This window comes from Anopheles bellator, chromosome 2, assembly GCF_943735745.2.
Source record: "Anopheles bellator chromosome 2, idAnoBellAS_SP24_06.2, whole genome shotgun sequence".
Classification (NCBI taxonomy): Eukaryota; Metazoa; Arthropoda; class Insecta; order Diptera; family Culicidae; genus Anopheles; species Anopheles bellator.
Window position 1 is genome coordinate 75,690,557 of NC_071286.1, and position 19,344 is coordinate 75,709,900.

The window sequence follows — 19,344 nt, forward strand, 5'->3', positions numbered from 1 at the left end:
TTCGTGCCAGGGCTCGCGAGAGAGAGCGAATCGGCATCGGTTTTCCCGGCAACCGAGGAGTGTTTGCATTTTTGTGGTCAACGCTCGTACAGGTTTTCCACGCCGGCCCTACGCTCTGAGCAGTAGGCCGTATGCTCTCTCTCTCTCTCTCTCTCTTTAGCAATAGCGCTTTCTCCTTTTAGCGATCTTTTCTTCCGTCTCTGTCACACACTCTGTCGCTCAACGCACCGGGATTTGGGGCCGAGCGTGCGCGTTGGTGTGAGTTACTTACCTTCGGCACGTACCAGTGTATCTGTGTGCGGTACCGTTTTTGGACAGGATGATATCCTAGGGCCGCCACGGACGGGCGCTTAGTTTGGTTAGTTCTCCAGATTGGACGGGCCGCCGCGTGTGCTGTACCTCGGAGTTCCTCGGTGGGTGGTGTCCTACCACCGTCTTCATCCTGTGGGCCACTGAGCGCTATCAGACCGAGGGCCTCGCTGGCCGTCTTCTTGGAAACTTCTGCCAACCTCCTTGGACCGGAAGGAAGCAAAGCGAGAAAAAAAATTTGCTTCAACGTGAAAAGTGTCAATTTTCGTCCGCCAGCTGCATCCAAGCAATCAGTGCGCTACTGTCGGGTGCCGACCGAAGGACGTCGAGTGATTTGTGATCAGTTTGTCCGCGCGTACCCGTCAATCACATCCGGTTCGCAAGTGACCGTTAGATTTGGGTTCGAGCAAGGCACAAACAATTGGAACCCCGAGTTCATTACGCGGGTGGCGCTAACGAGAGACAAATTTGTGTAATTTAACTTGGTCCCGGATTCGGGCGGATGTTGGTGCGTGATTGATAGCGCCTTCGGCCACCGAAAGCGAAAACCAACCGGAAAAGGGAAGGAAACCCAAGCATGAGCAACCTAAGGATGGGCAGCCGGGACTTTTGTCCCCAGCAAAGTGCGACCGGCGCCGTCGGTAGTCCCACGTCGGGCGAGGACGACGAAGCGGAAGACTGTTGGATGTGAGGACGAACCGCAGGACGTTGAACCGCCGTCGATGAGGCCACATTAACTGGGCGAAGGCTGACTGAACATCCCCGGGAGTCTGTGCGCGTGTGTCTGTCTCTCGCTCTCTGTCTATCTTTGTCCCTCTCACCGATCGGTGACGGGTCCTAGAATTCCCCGCCCGATTTCGAAACTGTGTTTGTGTCCGGTCACCTACCACGCTGTCGGAACGTGTTTTGCGCGACTTTCGCGACTGCACCGGGAATGCAGATTGACATCCGCTAAAAGCTTCAGTAAGTACAATGGCCACCGACCCAACGACCGTCTATTGCTGGGGCCTGATAGATAATGTTGCCCTGAAATGCAAAGTGGGATACTATTTTTAGCTCCAACCCGCCCGTTATCGATGAGCAACGCGACGGAATATTGCCTTTGGCCGGCATAGCGGATAAGGGCTCCGCGTTGAAGGTACTCCTGGTGGGCTAGAGTAAAAGTATGTAAATGATGTCATCGCTACTTTTACCCGGAATGGAATATAATTATGTTCGGTACAGAGGGAACAGCAGGCACCAAGCCAACCACCAGTTGTACCTTCCACTCCACAGGTTTGCCATATTTAAGGGTTTATCTCTCTCCTGTGTTGAGAATATCGATTGGAGGAACGGTGCGCTTCCAGTCCGGTTGGTGTGATTGAAGGCTGATGTAAGGCTTCTGGGCCTTTGTGGGGAACTTCAGTCGGCATGCTTTACCTGTTCCCCTGGACGAAGAGGTCCTTGAGGCACACTGCGCACTGTGGCCCTACATTAAAGCATAACCTCAAGATGGAAGCCCCGGTTCTGACTTCGAAAAGTTGACGTTCGACATGCTGACATGTCGGTCCAACGGCGGCCCTTATCGAACGATCTGCGCCGGTTGTGGCCGTGTTCCGTGCCTAACTCACTAATGAACCCCGTTTTATGGCGCCCACCAAGAAGCCGGATTGAAAGTGCAAAATGTTCTAAAAATACGCGTTCGAATAAACATCGAGCCGGCCAAATACGTCCAAAGTGCGGTGCGGTACTAGGGTAGAAAAGGCCACGGGGAAAACTTCGACATTTTGACGCAATTCCGACGCGTAGGATCAATAACTCGTTCAGGCACACCCGTTTCGAGGATGATTTTCTGCCTCAACGGCGCGTCAGGAAAATGGTTTCCCCCGGGTCCAGTATTGATCCAATTGAGCTGATCGGGGGTGTGCGGATCGGATTCGGCTACTGATTTAATACCACCATCGCGATCACGCACGGCCGCCATCCTTTATGAGTCCGCAGCCCGTTAGGTGGGGTGTGTTAATGGTGTAATGATGTTAGCCCCCTGGACAAGGTACGTTCGGTAGCTCGTGTAAATTTTACATTCATCGGAGCTGACGGACCGACCACAAATATTATTTTGACCCCGTTTCCGCTTTTGGGGCGCCTCCATAATTTTCCCATTTTTCACCGGCCTCGGTCCAAAGCATTGTGATCCGAATGGAGTAGAAAACACACCAAAAACGAACCTCGATCCGAACCGGTTCCGAAGTCGCCCGGACCGGAAGCGTCGGGGGAAGAATTTTGTAAACCGAAACCATCGTCAATTATGCATGGTTCCCGGTTTAGTATGTGGAGTGAGTGTGCGCCATGTTTTTGGTGGGAAATGTGAAACGATCGTGTAAAGCAACTTGATGCTAGAGGAGTAGAACCAGATGTACCGAGACATTCGATACTCGTTCCGGTTCGTTTGAATATTTTTCCAGTTTATTGATTCCATTCCTTTCAAGTAGTAGATGGTCTAAATTCTCAGTCCTGTCTAATGCTACGTTGAAACAATGATCCACAGCGAGAAACGCAGAAGTGAAGTTGAATGATTGCCATAAACACTGGCAGAAGAAGTAGTACCTTCTATCGTCCGATGGCGCGAAGGTTCTCGTCCTCGACAGTCATCTTCTTTCGACGTCGAGCACACTTCAAACGGGCGACCAGTAGAGTCGCCGAGCGGAATTCCAAATCGAGAAACCATTTGTAAGATGAACCCGACATGACGGTGTCGCATCCAGCGATAAACGCCACCACCGGAGCGATGGACCGAAGGTTCGGAGAATTCGAATCCTTACAGCGCGACTCGCAAATGAGTCAGCAAGGTAGAATGTTTTTGAGGTTAAAATAATTACGCCCCATAACTGTCACAATATTGACACGGACCGACCGCCGTATTGAGTGACAGCGCTCGTGGCACTGATCCTGGCGTTACACGTGTGACGCACGTAGTGCTCCCCTTCCGGACTCAAGAAACCAGCTGGGTTATTCCACGCGAAAGTAATTCTAGTTTTTCCGACACTCTAGACTTGTCGTTCAAGGTGCGGATCATAAATAAAACATCGTCCATCTTCTGCGGCCCGTCTGACGACACCGTTGACGCCATGTCGCGTCTATGCTCGATTGTTGGTGGAGCCTTCAATAGAAAGTGGATTTCAAAGGATACAGCGACAGATGCACAAAATGATTCCTCTTTCAGGCACGCCACTCTCTCACTCTCTCCCTGGCCTCCAAGGACAAGGCTCCTTTTCATAAACTATCCATCCAAATAAAGCGGCGCTTTGTGGGCGTCATCGACCCACCCACCAGCGGTACATTCGCCTTCCGGTGGAAGGTTTAAAATAGAACCTTGAAAGGTCTATCAAAATGAAAAGGTTGCCGTCCCAGGACGACAGCGAGAGCGGAGTCGAGCCGCCATGGGCAACACAATCTGTGTCAGTCGCGGTGTGCGAACCGGAGATTGTGTGCTGGTGACCCTGTCAACGCTCCTGCTGGCTGGCTGGCTGGCAGAACCGGGTTCTCGTAGGTTAGGAACGCCGCACAATGGCGCTCTCTTCGCAACGGCTCCGATAGTTGTGCCATGTTATCGTGCTCCACTTCGCTCCCGCAGATGTGCATTATCCTATCAATTTGGAGAGCTATTTTTAACCGAGCGCCAGTGTCAACACATGTACACACGTCTTTCCGTGCCATGACCGGCGCTGGACCGGCACAGGTTCAAGAACGAATGCCAACAGCAGCGGCAGGAATCTGGTTCAAGGGAGCTAGAAAGTTATCCCACTTTCGGGGCGTGAGTCAAGAGCGCAAACCAAGGAGCGTGCTTGCGATACGCTGGAGAAGTTTATCCTGGAGCACCAAGGGGTTAACCGGTCTTGTCCTTTGTCGCTCGGAGGGGGTTACAATTAGAAGCATAATTGAGCGTAGGAAAAGAATTACGCCAAGTTTCTGTTTCTGTTTAAGCAAAATTAAATTTACTAAATATAGCTCCCGGTTAATGAGGTGTCATTACGCCACGAAAGCCACGGATCACTCGAGAATCGAGTAAATAGTTACACGCCCTTCGAGGGCAACCGTTTCATAAGCATGTAATTAAGATTTACCCGGACGGACGACCTTGACTGAAGGTCCTGAATGGCCACTGTTATTAGTCAGAGTTTTTCCCAAACCACCACCACCAGCGTGCTTACGGAATGGGGTCATTTTATGGCGGACGGAATAATATTACCGAAGGAGGTTCCGAACCGTCGTCGTCGCCGCCGCCGCCGCCGGGTGGTCAGTAAATCTGTGCCCGGCTTACGGATCATAAATAATTTAGCAGCGCGACTCTAGTGCTCTCCGACTCGGTGGCCGAAGGCGGACGGAGCGATGCGATCGCTGCGATTGATGTTATGGCCTCTGTTTTTTTTGCTTCGGTTTGGTCTAATTCTCGATCTCGGCATCTGTTTCGCTGTTGATGGGATGTGTGTTGAATCATAACCCGTTGCCCCCCCGGTCATGCAGGATTTAGCGCTCAGACGATGAGGCAGCCGCGTGTGTCTGGGCTGCCAGAGTGATGATGGTCAAACTCGACCAGGGGGAGACAGAGAGAGAGAGAGAGAGAGAGCGAGTGAAGAGTTGATTTCGCTCATTTGTGCCGGTTGGACCCATTCCAGACGACGATTCTAAAACGAAGCACAAAATCTAGTCCACCGAAAATGTTGCCAGCCGTGGAAATTGCGTTGCTGAGGGCCGTGGAAAATCGCAGTTCCCACGCCGCAGGTTGGTGGTGGTGGAAATGCAGCGGGTGATGAAAATTATGACAACTAATTGCCGGCGATCTATTCTTGACCTGCCGCTGCACCACCGTGGTTGATGAAATTCTAAATTTTCCTGTCCGACGAGCAGCACTCGGAAAACGATGCCGTCGCTCTGAGGTTGAGCTCCGAGCAACTCAAAATATGTACCTCGCTGTGTTGATGTTGGTTAGGAGCCGCATTGGAGACCTGTTTTGTTAGCATGATCTTGTTGCTGATGCAAAACATATCCCATTATCAGCGTCGAAGCGTAACCGAAGCACACCAATTAGGCCGTCGCCGTTATGTTGAGCTTTGCTTATCAGTGGCTCTTGTCACTTGTTATAATTGGTTTGAGGGGGCTTGATATTAAAAATATTAATAATGTATCACGCGAAGATTTTTGAACTCCATTTTTCCAACTTATTTTCAGAAATCCGTTTTCCTTCGGGCTACCGCGTTACCCATACACATCGAGCGGACGATTTGGCAATGGAGTAAAAATCGACGAATGAACTGCTAGTGGCCGGCCAGAAGCGACGGTGCAGATGTCACCGTGTTTCATCGACGTCAGTTAGTTTTCGAGGATCAGTCGAGCCAGCCGTCGGTGAGAGCAGATCGTGTGGTTTACGAATCAACGCTTCGTAGGAGATCACTCTCGATCCGTGCTGTTGCTTGCAATATTTTCGCACTCGAAGGAGCCGTGTTCTGCTAATTTGTGATGTGCCGAGCCGGTTTGGTGGTTAAATCGAATCTAATGTGAAAAGCAACAGCAATTACATCAAGCCTATCGAGCTCCATTCTGACCTTTCCGCGAACCGGTGCCAAAGCACATGTTTCAAGCTGCAGTTTTTCAGTTCCGTCATTGTGGACGTTGTGGAAAGTGAAAGTTTATCCTGTGTCCTTGCCAAACAAAGGTTCGGGTTTGTTGGTGCTAGCGCTTGCTGAAAATCCGATCCCTCGCGATCACCGGAAGGTAATTCAATTTGAGAGGTTATGGTGCGTCGTCTCGTGTCTCGTGGAGATTGAATAACGAAGTTCAGCCGTCGATCCCTGTAACCCCGTACACCGAAAGGATCAGGCGGAGCAGTGTGCACTAGTGATCGTGTGAGCGGCTCCCGCACTCTACTACACATCGAATGATCGAAAGCAATCCGAATACCGATGGACAGCAGAATGATCATCGATCATCGACCGACAACGGAGCAGCAATGAAGGCCGAGAGCGTACTGCAAAGTAAGTCGGTCCCGGGATTCGGTCCCCATTTTGTGTGTCTCGGTGCCATGTAAGGACGTCGCAATGAGGTGTAGCCGATGGTTTCAGAGATCAGAGAGAAGCAGCGATCTAATTAAATTTTACAGAACCGTGTTGCGTTGTGGCGAAAGGATTCTGGAAAAAAATGGAAATGTTTTTATTTTATGAATATCTATATGTAGATGTAGATTCATTTTTTATCGTAGTAGAAGATAGAATAGAGCAACGTAGCTAATTCGTTACTTAAATTAGTTTCATGATTGCTTTAGATATTCAACTTGCAGTTCAGTTCATATCAGTAAATGATGTAAAACAAAACTCACGACATTAGAAACAGTTCAAAACCATGCGCTTTGGCTAGTAACCTCGAAGCCTAAAAGTGCCTTTCTATATCTTTTGTCTCTTCTTCATTTCAGCATCAGTACTCCATCATTAGTGCCACACTCGTACCGGCGCTGTAGCCGGTAGCCGACAGCATCCACCACCTCTTCTCACGCCCGCACACCCAATTGGCAAGCAAGCAATTGCATCATCTCGCTGAACCGTTCCTGTGCATTAGTCGCCGAAACGAAGAAGAAAACATAACCCAAGCGCGACCATAAAGAAAAGCAAACGCACCGCATTAGCATTAGTGTAGCCTTCAAGCGCTCGTCACTGCTGATCACCATAATTCGATCATCATCGTCATCACCATCATCACCCAGGCACCACCACCGCCGTCGCCGCCATCCTAATTTTGCATTCGCAGCTCACAAGTGCCCCACCATTGTACCCTCCACCAGCGTCCGTGTTTGCCTTAGTGGCCTCAGAGTCCGAGATAGGACCGCAGTGGGCGGCCGTTTAGAAGGAGTAACTTATTGGCACTCCCGACGGGTGGCCCATATTGGCTGTCGGTGAGCGACCCACAATTCCTTGGGCGAAAGATTTGAGCCCAAGGATCCGCGTGTGAACAGCAATCGTTGCACAAGGCACAGTGTCCTGTGCGGTGTCCTAGTACATCGACCAAGCCGCCACGGTGGCGCACCGGAAACCGGAGAGCTCGGAAATGCCGAAAAACCTTAGACCCCCGACGTCGACCAGTGCGTACGGGCGCATCAGCGTGCCGGAATCGGACGATTCCCTTCACAGCCAGGAGGTGGAACAGTGAGTTCAGCTACCCCGATTTTACTTCTTCTTCTCTCTCTCTCTCTCTCTGTGTGCGTGAGTTGTTCGTTCATTGTGTGTCCCTTTACCTCTGCTAATTGTGTTTCGAACCCAAATCCTTATTAACGTTCTGTGTGGTTTCTCGTTTCACTCACCCAATGTTGTAACCTCTGTTGCCCGATTTGTCCTCATGGTCCTCGTTTGAATCCTGTTAAAGAGGGGTTTTCGGAACCTTAACCGAAGAGTGGTTGGTTCTAGATGCAGCCCTAATTGCCAATCTTTAGTTAAGAATAAATGGTTTAGTTATCCTTTGACTAACCACGAGTTCAGGTGATCCTTGCATGCTAAGAGTTTCCGAAAACTCTTCCATTTCTTCTGTAAAGCAGCATGCGGGATTAGTTTGGTGTTTTATTTTACATTTCCCTATCCTGTTTAGCTAATTCTATACTAATTGGTTTGCTATACAATATTCGAATCAATTTCAATCAGAAGTCGCACTCTGTTTCAGTGCGCTTTAACATCAAAATATCACATTCATTGGAAGTTGGTCAGCGTTTACCCACGAACGATGGGTGATCGATCGATTTTGCGTAATGGAACATTAATTGATTTAACCGAAAGGACCGCGTTCTCATCAGCCTCGCGGTGGTCATCGTTTCGGTTCGCTTTGATCATCCAGAGAGGTTCTCCAAGGCGCAGATGATGGATGGGCCTCCGAAAGTGTCTTACCACCGATTGTTGATAAATGATGATGATGACTCACGGCAACGTCTCAGCTGCTCCGTGGCCAAAAGTCCCACCCGTGCGAATCCGTGCAGAAGAATCACGCAATGCAGCCAATGCATGATTATTATGATTAATTGGTTCGTTGCCCGTGCGATAAGGTCAGGCAGGAGGTCAACGGCGCCTCCGTGGCCACCGTCGAATGCTGAATTTCCACGGAACAATGTTGCGCCAAATGAATGGTTTGTTTGGGGAATGCTCGTTTCTTTTGCTGACATCTAAGGTCTTCGCTAATTGAGCAAAGCACGCAACAAACTGGAATGCTCCTCCATTATACTTGTTCAATTTCATAACATTGTACACGAAACGTGACATCGCGAGAGAAAAAGGAGTCCCGTGGGTGACAGTAAAACGCCCGCGATGCGGCACGTGTTAATTACAACATATTACGCACCAGTTTCGGAAGCTGTACGCTTCATTAGGGCTCCACCTTTGACCTAACACCTCGACGACGATGACGGCGGGGTCCACCTACGTGCGTCTGTATTGACAAAGAGTCGTCGGTCCGTCAATTGAACTGGATTAGGAAATCGTTTCCAGACAACGACGACGACAGCCAGCCGACGGGAAAGGTCAAACACAATTTAACCTTATGCCCCCCTCCTTTCTCTCTCTCTCTGCCGGTCGCTGGCCGGGCCACTCGAGACGGAAGCGCCAATGTTTACGACCGCTGCTGAAGGGCCGACCCACCCGGCCCGCCACTAAATCGAATTCATTTTCAAGCATCAAAGTCCGCGAAAGTAGACGATAATTAAGATGTTCTTCCCGCTCAAGTGGGGCTCAAGGATTCGGTGCCGCCTAAAGGTCACCTGCCTTACGGGATGGCGTAGGGCGTGACCACCCATGCCACCTACATCGTTTGGCGATGTTTTACTGACGCAAACAGAGCCGACGGGCCTCGGGGCGCCCACCACCCAAAAAACTTTCACTGACATTTGCGACGACAATTTTAGACCGTGGGGTCCAACCGTGGGACTGCTAGTTTTCGATCGCCCAAAATCGCGTCTCTGGATTTCGAGAAGTGTGCTCTAAAATTTCCATCGCAAAGGCGGGTGGATCGGGAGAATCGCTTTGTCAATTTCCTTTATTAGATTGTTTCGGTTTCTTCCTTTCGTACTCTCAGTGATTGTTTCGTTTAAGTGCGGTCACTACTACCTGCGGGCCGTGACACTTATCGATGTACTGAGTGGCTCATAAAATACAATCTCAAGTAAATGGCGGATTACCGGTGGGGACACAGTCGACGTGGCGCTCGATACGGCGCGGGGAAGCGATACAAAGTAATCATCCCGAAAGCTGTTGCAACACCGGGGAACGAGCACGATATTTATTTGCCGGTCGTTGCGCTAGAAGCATTTGATGAACGTCCATCCATCCGTCCATCGTTCCGAACAGAAAAAAGGGAGTCATATTCCCGTGGCTTCCAGTACTGAGGGAGATCAAAAAACACGAAGGTCCGCGCACACCACACGGAAAGCGCCTCGGAAAAGGGCACTGGGAGGAAGTTGTTGAAGTAAAAAATCGATCCATAAAGTCCAAAAGGCAACCGCGTATCACCATTTCCCTGGCCAGCCTGGGGTGACCTTGCCGGCTGGAGACATCACACGGCTAGGAAGATTATGCTTCTGCACCTTACTTATTTTCCCTCCGCACTGCTGACTGCTGAGGGGCTGCTGCGACAAACGGGGCACGAGATAGGCGAACAAGTAATCAATTTAATTTCGCTGATTCCTGGTAAGGATTTTCTCGTCTTTTTTTGGCGCACAAGCTTACTGGCCGCTTTCGGTACCGGTTTCGTCGTTCGCTAACTTTCACCTACGGTTCAGCTTTCGATCCGTTCCAGGAAAGTTTCCGTCCCGTCGAGGATGACCACGAGGATAAGGCTACGCCTGAGTCAGCCACCGTTTTCGGCAAACTTTCCAGCTCGTAATCCTTCGCCACGCAGAAAGGAAGGATCGGCTTATTTGCTGTGCCGTGTAATCTTTCGAACCTCACAGCTTCAGGTCGTTTATAATCGTAATCAGCATCCCTTACGAACGGTACCGTTCCAAATTGCAGCTCCAGCTTCCTGCCACAGCTTTTTCACTAGCGTGGACCTGTTAATTGTCGATAATGAACTTTTGCGCGGTATTTAATAAGTGGTAATTTACCCGGATGCGCCTTCAGACGGCCCATCCTTCAAGGAGCCGATTCGCGAACAAAACTTTTGCCAACAAACTTGTCTAATGGAAACATTTTCCCGGAAGGCCCCAGATGCCAGACGGGCCAATGAACGTTTTCAGTCAAGCGGTGGCCGGTGTTTTCCCGGGAGAGCTACCGATGTCCAGAAATAAAGGAAAGCAAAATAAATTCAGCAACAACTTTTCATCATGTAATGGACGAACCGGGCGGAACACCGCGAGGTCCACGAGGTCACCGAGGCAATTGAATTATAGCGCCGACTGTCGATGATTGGCGATGTGACGTGCGCAAGTCAGCAAGTCATAAACCACATGGGTAAAGGTTTACCAACGTGCACCCGGCTGCCAGGGTGTGCACTCCTGCATAAACTGCATCGAATCCCTGGAAACCCTTCACGGGTGTCACGCGACGACCATGACCGTGGCACTGGCGTTAAGGTGACATTTCGTGGGCACCTTTTGCCACCTTGGTGGCTGCTGGCATGGTTGTTTCAATGCGCATGTGTCTCCCTCAGCAGGGGGCCACCAGACCTCCAGAGCGCCCAGAAGGCGTCCGACGGATCACGTGTTGGTGGTGACACGTTGCAAAAGGATTGTGAGGCTCCTGGAGCTCGCTGTAGGTCAGTTATTTTCTGCACCACGAATGTGTGCCTCACGTGCCCGGACCGTGATTGATGCTCATGAGCATGGTGCACTTTTCGCCATGATTACATTAGGAGCTGCAAATGGCTTCGGATAAGCGCAATTTTCCAGGTCACAACTTTGGTTAACTTTGGTAAGATTTTACCCATCATTCGAAACGAGCTCCAAAAAGCAATCAAAGGAATCGTGGTAACCTTAGTAAGGCGAGTTTGCTCATCGCCTCCTACGCTACTGCATCGTCGCTTCGTTTGTGCCTAGAGAAGTATCTCGAAAGCCCCGGGCGCGTACTCTGTCTAATCGATTTGATCTACAATTAACAAGCGCTCGACTGTAACTGCGCGGTTGTAAGTGCAAATCTGTAGGTCGCCACGATCGTCCGAACTCCGAACGAACGAACATCACCGTGACATTAAAACGGAAATAAGGTTAAGTGACGCTCAATGGCAGCGATGTGACTGGCTCACGCGGTGGGATCAATCTCGCAACACCCTGCGGCTGAAGTGAAGAAGACCCCTTCTGTGCCTATTTTTTTTTGCTGTTGCACTCTTTTCACAATCGAGACAGAAGCCAAGCGGATAACCTAATTGCAGCTTTGCATATATACAGGCCCCAACCATGAGAGCGTCCCCGGTGAAGGGCGCCACAGGGCCACCAGTACAGCACCGTGCACTTGAGAGATACCATCGCCAGCATCATCCCGACGGGGGCGAGCCTCCTGCTGCTGCACCGAGCAAGGAGCTGAGTGTTTGGTTTAGTCTTCCGTTTGGTTTATCGCTGGGCCACCATAACCTCCGACGGCGATCAATAAGCAGCCAGACAGTGGGACGGCAGCTGATTATGGCAGCTGAAGTTGCAATAATTGTGCAAATGTGACTAGATCCTACGGTCGTCGTCACGGTAACTGCTGAGATGGGATGATAATGTGAGGCGACCAGCATACATTAGGGGGCACCCATTAGATGAAGGCTGAAGGCAGACTGGTGTTTATCCCGCTCTCTTATGCCTTTACACAGAGACTCTGTTAATAGGTTTAATTTTGTGGTATTTTCAACAAAACGTACGTTAAATTTTAAACACACATCCGATCCTGTTTCGCTTGTTCAGCTGAGTTATCTACAAATTAACACATCCAATAAAACCGATTTCGTGTCCCGCGTGCTGCACGGCGTGCTGGGAACGTATATTATGTTATTATTTCGTTAAATAATCCCGCATTGCGTCGCTAACGCCAACACGCTCTCTGCCTGCAACATTGTTAGGGGGCTAACATCCTGTGCTGGCGACGGGCGCCTGCATAAGTAAGCAAGTAACCGGGTGCAAGGACACGGTGGCATTTTATTCGGTGCTCTCAAACTATCGTGCCCTTGTGCCCGGGAGCCCTTAGCTTTGGTAAGGGCATTAAAATTGCAGCGTCACCGATCTGACCTTAAACTTGCTGCGTTTATCGCAGTTTCGGATTGCTGCTTTCGGGAAACTTTAATCGGTTTCTATTCACCCGAGCCGAGTTGGGTTAACGGAACCACGTGGCGGAAGGTCATGTACCAGGCGGCTCCATCTATAATGCAGCCCAGCGCGTTTTCGGGGCCGTAATTAGTGTTAATCGAAGTACCTGCTGGGCGGAAAATCATTAAACCTAAGGTATCGCCCGGTTTTCCCGGTACCATGCGTGTGCGATCCGTGCGCTCCTCAATTACGGTGGCAGTGGGCCGATGAGCCGATTCCGAGCACGTGAAAACGGGTGCACGCACGTGCTGGTGCACTCACGGGCGGGCCAAATTGAAGTAATTTACCATTTTTTACGATACGGGCCCATTATTGTGCTTGGCTCGCGATTGGAAGGCTTCCAAGGGAGCCTCCGTTTTTTTGTAAGGAGTCACAGGAAAGAAGATGACATTACTTTCTATTTTAGTATGATTGGGTTTTTGAGGTATGGGAACAAACATGATATTTTTCTGATTTATTCTACTTGCGTTTAAAATAAGTTCGCTTTTAGATAACGCACCTATGCTTAGCATTCGATTAAGTAAATATTTCTCTACATTTAGGCTGCTTACGACTAATTCTTTCTTTTCCAGGAACCTGTTCAAGTTCTGTCAAGTCCCTCCTACGCGCTCATACCGCCATGTAACAAACATGGTCTTTAAAAGTGGGCCCACGGGTATTCCATTAGCTTTTAAGAGGCCGTTACGCACTCCATCTGAAGCCGAGGCAACATCTTCTGCTCGAACCAGGAACCCAAACCGAGCCTTGTAGCCCTTTCCGGGCAACAGAGCCGTAATTTCGTATTAAGTAAAAGCGGCTCCTTACTCGCCGCGGCTCCTATTAAGGAGCATTTTTTACATCTTTTCGGCTTTATCTAACGCTGCCCGGATACCGGTGGGGACCGTTGGTAACGTAGTGTCTGGGATTTCCATTAAAGAAAATGCTAAACATGCTGACGGGCGCTGTGCATGGACGATTCGGGCAGCACTTCACTTCATTTCCAACCGACCGAGTTCAAAGGAGCTGGCGGTGGTATGATTAATCATCCGGCCAGCCTGCCTACACGAGCGCGAGGATGATGTTGTTCCCGAATGATTGGACGCTTCGCTGACCACTTCCGACACACACAAGATGCCGACGCTTTCGGCCCTGCTGGCCTACCATCCGAATTCGTCCGTTATGAGCGCTCTCGGGATGCCGCCGTTTAAGCGGCGCTCAATTCAACTACCGTCTCGGGCTGTGTTTACAAACAATCAACTCGATTGAATTTAATCTCCCCGACCGACCACTACGCAGCACCATGACGTGGACGCGGAATATTCCTTCCAATTTGAGCCACTCCGATCGGTTCGGCGAAAGGAACAGCAACATACAGGCATGCAGAATTGGCAGATACCCAAAACGGTGGCAGAAAATAGAGCGAGCGAGCCAGCTGAGAAATGGAAAATCGATGCCCGTTGCCGCTGGGGTGCCCTTCGCTGAGGCGCTAGCAATCCAAAGGAAGCGACATAAATTTCAATGCCAGGCAAAAGTTGCTCAACGAAACCATGGAAATTTCCGCTTTTAAGCTCCTAACACCGCTTCAACGGTGCCCTGTGGCGCAAGCTTTAGCTTTGGCGAATCTTTTACTCCGAGGGATATTATTTCCATCCTTCGCTCCACATTGGGGTTTGTTTTGCAGCATTCGTTCGTTGTGTGTGCGTTCTCGGGGAGGATGAAATCGATACTTGGTCGCTGCTTTCGCTTTCGTTACCGGACTCTACCGAACCAGGACCACCGCGGAATACCACCCGGAAGATATTTGGATACGGATGCGGTCATCATTCGTCCTGATGAATGTGGGCCGACGACGTTGGGAAACTTATTTCGGATCTCATCTAACACAATCCGAGCACGTATCACGGTCAAAGCGTCATTGCAAGGGTCTGGTGGGCGACCAGAATACGGATAAGGGGACTAATTATCTCTCTATCTCTTTCTCTCTCTCTCGGCTCGGAATTTGATGTCTTCTTCGGTGGTGAAGAAAGAATATTCGTCCCTGCCTCAGTGCCTGCGAACGGAACTGAACGAATTTCCCGATCCGATGAGAACCGGAGATGATTCTATTACTCACCACCTAATGGTCTGAAAAGAACAACGTCACGGGCTCGCGGAAAAATCGGTGTAAATGAAATACAACACGCCGTGGGTTTGCTGGCTGCTGACTTTGGCGGGCGCGGATAGGAAAATGGCATAACAAAACGAGTTGTGACGGATCAGCGCGAAGAAATCAGCGTCAGAGATTGGTTTCCTCCCCGAGCGGCCAGATCTCAGATCCTTTGGCGAAGGACGAAACTGACGTAAAAGGATTTGTCGATGTGACGAAGTGTCTCCGGCTCCGGAGAAGGAGCAAGGATTTTCGGCACCATTTGGCGCCGGGAGACAAACCATGAGGATGTACTTTTACTCCGTTCGGTAATGGCACCGGTAAGTGGGAATTGTTTTACATTTATCGGCATTGATGAGACAATCTCGATCGATTACATCGGAGTTTGACATCAATCGTGAAGCCATCGGTAGGGGATTCAGATTGACTACAACCTTTTGAACGGAGATTCAATGTTTTGTATTTTCCAACTGCTGGATTAGTTTTATTTATTTTGGTTATTGATTACGTTATTTCGCAACATTTTTAATAACAAACCTGCTCAAGCATAGTTAGAAGCGTGATCTTTGAATTCTCGATCGGTAGCTTAGCGCGGATCAGTGAAATCCGGGCACAGACGGCCAAAGTTCACTTGGTTCGCGCACGAGCCTCGCCGAGATGATTAATTCAAATGTTAACGATGTCTAATGCAGACGGAACCTTGCCCTTGTCGAATGCGAGGCGAATCGAAATCATTTCAATGTCCCGACGCGTCAAACGAACTCCTCAATGTCGGGTGGCCGGATAAGATTTATGAACCGCGCGCATCATGGTGGATTACGCAAATCGCATCAAATTCACATTCGAAAGGTCTACCGATCGTCTGGCCCGGGGCATGGTACAAGCGCGAATGATGCTCTCAGGCCGACTGTCAGCCTGGACCATGCGCGCTGTTGGTGACGTGAAGCGGGTGACAAATTCGAGACGGACACCACCTGCAACCGTGTCACCGTGTGCGTTCACTCGCCAGACCCGACGCCGATGATGGCCGGCTGATTCCGGAGGCAATCGCCGAGCGAACCCTAGTAGGAGTTATGGCACATTTGTCCTTACGGAGGTGTTTGAAAGCGATCTTAATTATGAATAATAAAAAAGAGCAACACAACGAACAGTAACCCGGCCGGGGGTGGTCGGTGGCAGGGCGCTACGATCGGTCGTGGCCGGGCTATTGATCAAGCCCGGCAATGTCCGTGGCCACACCGTGCGGTACAAAGTCTCACGTCGCAATGGTTTCTCATTTTCGTATCGCGAATTCCAGCGAAGGTCGGCCAATGTCTTACACGCGTGCGCTTCCCTCCCCGCTCGTGATCCGGCACAAGAAAAGGAAAAAACCTTCCTTTCACTGGCCAACCTTGGCCAAGACGGTTGACCGAACCATCTTGCCCGGGACTCCTCTCTCGGGAGATGCCGTCGCTTTTGGAGCCCTTTTATTGGCGGCCGCGAAGGCCTTCGGTGGGAACGCGCCACAGGTTTGGGCTTGCAAAAAATCACACTCGAGAACGCAGGTGATCGTTCGTGCATGCTGAAGATCGCTGCGCGCGGTGCTAATGCGCGGCTGACCATCATGCCGATGGTCGACATTCGACACATTCGAGCACATCGATTGGCTGCCGGGGGGACGAATCATGGGAATTCTAATAATACCCGGTGAGGGTTAGCATTTATTTTCGGTATTGTTTCACCGAGCGGATCGAGTTCAAGAGAAAAACCTTCGCCAAACTTTTTCTATTGCTTCGCGAATGCGTGACCACCGCGGCAACGGGCCCCCCGGTGAGCGATGGAGGCGCTGAGTTCCTTAGATTTGCGTTCGTTGAAAATAAATCATAGGCCAGTAAGTGGTATGTAGCAGTATGCAACTGCAACATAAGCGACGTTCTCGCTCGAGATAGTGGATCGCGAGATCCTCCGCGATCGCGGTTGGTGGGCGCAAAACAAACAAAAACCGTCGCGCCGGGCCGCGTTTCGAGGGGCCATAAATCATGCAACAATCACGAATCGAAATCGCGGAACTATGATGCACGCCGAGGGGGACCGTGCCAAATGGTGATGGGTAATTAATTTTCGAGCACCGGGCCCCACACGCGGCATTAGCATCGAGGGCGATCGAGCTTCTTGCCGTGCACTGCAGGCCTCTTGGCCTGTTGGATTACACTACTATCATTAGAGGGTTTGAATATTTCTGGAAATGAACTCTTTGGGTAGAAGAATAGTTGCATTAACTCTATTCAATTGTAAATAAATAATTCATACGAAAGTTGAAAGTGTATTCGTCTGCAAAGTGCTTTTACTGCAAAATGGTAAAATGCTTTTATTCTTCAATTTGATCTACCGGAAAAGGCTCCACACTTTGGTTGGTTGTTTTTGTAGTTAACTATCCCAACGAAAGAAACGGGCGAAGAAACTTTATTACCGTTCGTCTTATACAACGCTCGACCTCCAGATGAGGCAAGCTAAGAATGAGCCGCTTCGTCGTGGGAGAAAGTTCTTCTCACGGGTAGCTAATAATTTTGAAAAGCCAATCCAACAAAAACATTTCCAACCCAGTCTCTTCGCCCATTCGAGAGCTTCACGATGGCGTTTTGCAAATCTGGTGATGATTACCTTCCTTTTCGTTTGTTTCGCGCGCGATTTAAAACCATAATTTCCTTGCCATGATCAAAGACAAAATCAGTGCGTCAGTGTTTGCCAATTTCGCATCGCTACTGCTTCAGGATAATGACCGCCACCGTCACCAAATCGACCTGACCACCGGGCTTTCGAAAGCAGCCAACTCCAATCCCGAAAAAAAATCGCAACCTCCCCTAGACCGGCATGGCAAGGCAGCATGGCTTTGATCCGCGTGGTCCATGGTTTTGCCGCAAAATTATATGCCAGTTCATTGACAGCAAGTAAGCGCGCGCCTGCGTCGTCGTTTCGTATGTTTTCTTCCCGATTTTTACGACCCCGCGCGGTGCTCCAAGAGAGGCCATCATCATCATCATCGCCATCGCCGTCCCCAATGCCGGTCTCAGGGGGCTAATAACAGTAGTTGGTCCGTTCCGAACGTATCCCGGTTCCCATCCCAGCACACACGGAGCATCCCTTCGGGTGGCGTGGTATGTGTGCGATCCGTTGATGACGGGCCTTCCTCGGTCGGAGGGACTTCCTTTAGCGCTCGGCCGTACGATCGGGGAACGAGATCGCTGGGATCGCGTTTATGCGTGTGACGTACGGTTACGGTGCGCAACGCAACTTGACGCTGGCCGCTGACGTGACGTTCGCCCACCACCCAAACCCACCCAAGGGTATGCGGCCGCGGTCACTTGAGGTAGCAACGACGGCGCCAGCAGCAGCAGCAGCAGCAGAAGCCGAGAGCAACAGTATTAGTCGCGACGTTCGGTGCGACTCGTCAGTCCAGTTTTGTCACTCGACTGGATGCGTACGCATCGTCGCCGGGTCGTCGTTGTGTTCTGATTGTGCGCCGGGTGTGCTGCTGGGTGTTCCGAGTCCGTCTCTGCACAGTGAGTGAACCTTAAGAGCGTTCCTGCGCGATGTTACCGATTGTTGCCGGTGGTTGGAAAACTTGAACCCAGCTCCGGTCTGTAACGGTCAGTTGCTTCGAGCGATCGTGAGGAAAAGGAGAACGGACTTTAAATAACTGCCTCGGCCACCGACCGGTTCAAGGTGCGTCGGCGGTGCAATTTGGCGCGTTCGGAATCGGAGTCGGCGAGTTATTTTCGGTCCACCGGTCCGGTTCCGGTTCGTTCTACGCGCTTCGCGTGTGATTGCGTACCAATCGCTTCGGTTTCGGTTTTCTTTTCCGAACTACACGCAGCGCAGTGAAAGAATTTTCCGCCTCGGAAAACGTGGACGTGGGCGATGCACGCGTCGTCATCTCCTGGTCGCTGTCTGGTCAGATGATCGCGCGACGGTGGTGACGATGCGCGGCCTGCGTCAGCTAACGATGACGGTTTGCCAGGCACTTGGCCTCGCGGTCCTGAACTTCCGTAGTTTTTCTTTTGAAAATAAAAATGGAATATCGATGTTTACGGTCGCGCGACTAAAAATAGCAATGGTGAAAAACCGGGCCAGCACCGGGATCAGGAAGTGGTACCGATGGTGAACCGGTGAAATACTACTTCCAGCCGTTCGCATTAGGATAAGGTTCTACAGATCACGGCACGACAGGATTGATAGACCCGTCCGAGACCTCCAACCCAGCTCACGAATCAATCAGCTCGAAGCGAACAAGTCAATAAATAACACGCTACATCGTTCTAGATTGACGAAATCGATCGATAAGTGAAGCAGTTATAACGCCGTGATATTATTAGGCCGCTAGTGTTGTTGACCGGTCCCCATGGGTTTAGAGGAAGCTGTCTTTACGAAATCGGGTCCCCGGGACCCGATCAGTGGCACAAATCAATGAACTCAATTTCGTCTAATTAACGGCTCTATATGACCAATTTGTGTTGGTCCATAAAATAAATTAGCGGCTAAGGATCCGCACCGATCGGGCGAGGGCTTCTTCCCAGATGGAGACCACCAGATAGCCGGGTTGCCGGCGACACTTTAAAGTGGGATTTTAATCGAATGAATTGTGGCGGCTTGT

At 50.4% G+C, this 19,344-nt stretch overlaps 1 protein-coding gene across 2 annotated transcripts in view; it reads left to right on the top strand.

Annotated features, from left to right (window-relative positions):
* The first annotated feature begins 7,350 nt into the window (after positions 1-7,350).
* The window catches only part of LOC131211561 (P protein-like), a 38,374-nt gene continuing 26,380 nt past the window's right edge, over positions 7,351-19,344 (top strand). For both annotated transcript variants that reach the window (XM_058205073.1, XM_058205074.1), the window contains exon 1: positions 7,351-7,481. In XM_058205073.1, the coding sequence (XP_058061056.1) occupies positions 7,384-7,481 (98 nt within the window). In that variant the 5' untranslated portion in view covers positions 7,351-7,383. The remainder of the gene's footprint in view (positions 7,482-19,344) is intronic.